Source organism: Penaeus monodon, chromosome 28, assembly GCF_015228065.2.
Source record: "Penaeus monodon isolate SGIC_2016 chromosome 28, NSTDA_Pmon_1, whole genome shotgun sequence".
NCBI lineage: Eukaryota > Metazoa > Arthropoda > Malacostraca > Decapoda > Penaeidae > Penaeus > Penaeus monodon.
Genome location: NC_051413.1, coordinates 27935858 through 27936440, shown reverse-complemented (window position 1 = coordinate 27936440; position 583 = coordinate 27935858). Strand labels below are relative to the sequence as shown.

At 50.1% G+C, this 583-nt stretch overlaps 1 protein-coding gene across 1 annotated transcript in view; it reads left to right on the top strand.

Moving 5' to 3' along the window:
- The window catches only part of LOC119590975, a gene marked incomplete at its 5' end in the record, with an annotated part of 1747 nt that extends 1221 nt beyond the window's left edge, over positions 1–526 (top strand). The window contains 1 exon segment of the mRNA XM_037939707.1: positions 43–526. Within this exon segment, the coding sequence (XP_037795635.1) occupies positions 43–407 (365 nt within the window).
- Between the last annotated feature and the right edge of the window lie 57 nt (positions 527–583).

Below are 583 nucleotides of genomic sequence, written 5' to 3'. Positions count from 1 at the left end.
ATTTCGCCGGAAGGTATTCTTAGTATTTTCTAATCTGTTCAGGACATATCCAGCGGAAACAAGGATCACCGGTCGCCGAGACGCCAGGAGACGGCGCCAGGGTCCCCGTGTTTCCTCAGGCTCCTTCGCCAGCTCTAGCTCCGGTTCCAGCCGCTCCGACGCCGCCGCCGCGCTTCTACATCACCCGACTTGCGCCGGTGTTCAGGTCGTCGCAGTTCGTGGGCGCTCCGGGCGGCGTCAACGGCCTGTATTCGCCCCCGACTACAGAACCTCACAATGGAATAGGAGGGGGAGCTGCAGTGTTTTCAAGCCCGGTAGCCGATGAGTGTATTAATATGTGCGAGTTTCGGAACAACTTTGGAGGCTGTGATCTTAATGCTACGTGTTTTTTCATGATGAGAGGTTAACTTTTAATCAAGATGAAGGAGGAATCCAACTTTTGACACAATATTTTTTCCCAATTTGCAGAGATCATTACATCTTCGGAGATGGCGATGTAATGACCTAAATAAATATAATAATTACATGCTGCGCCTTTATAATCATTCCTGGCTGGTTGCAGGTTTCTTGAGGGTAAACATCC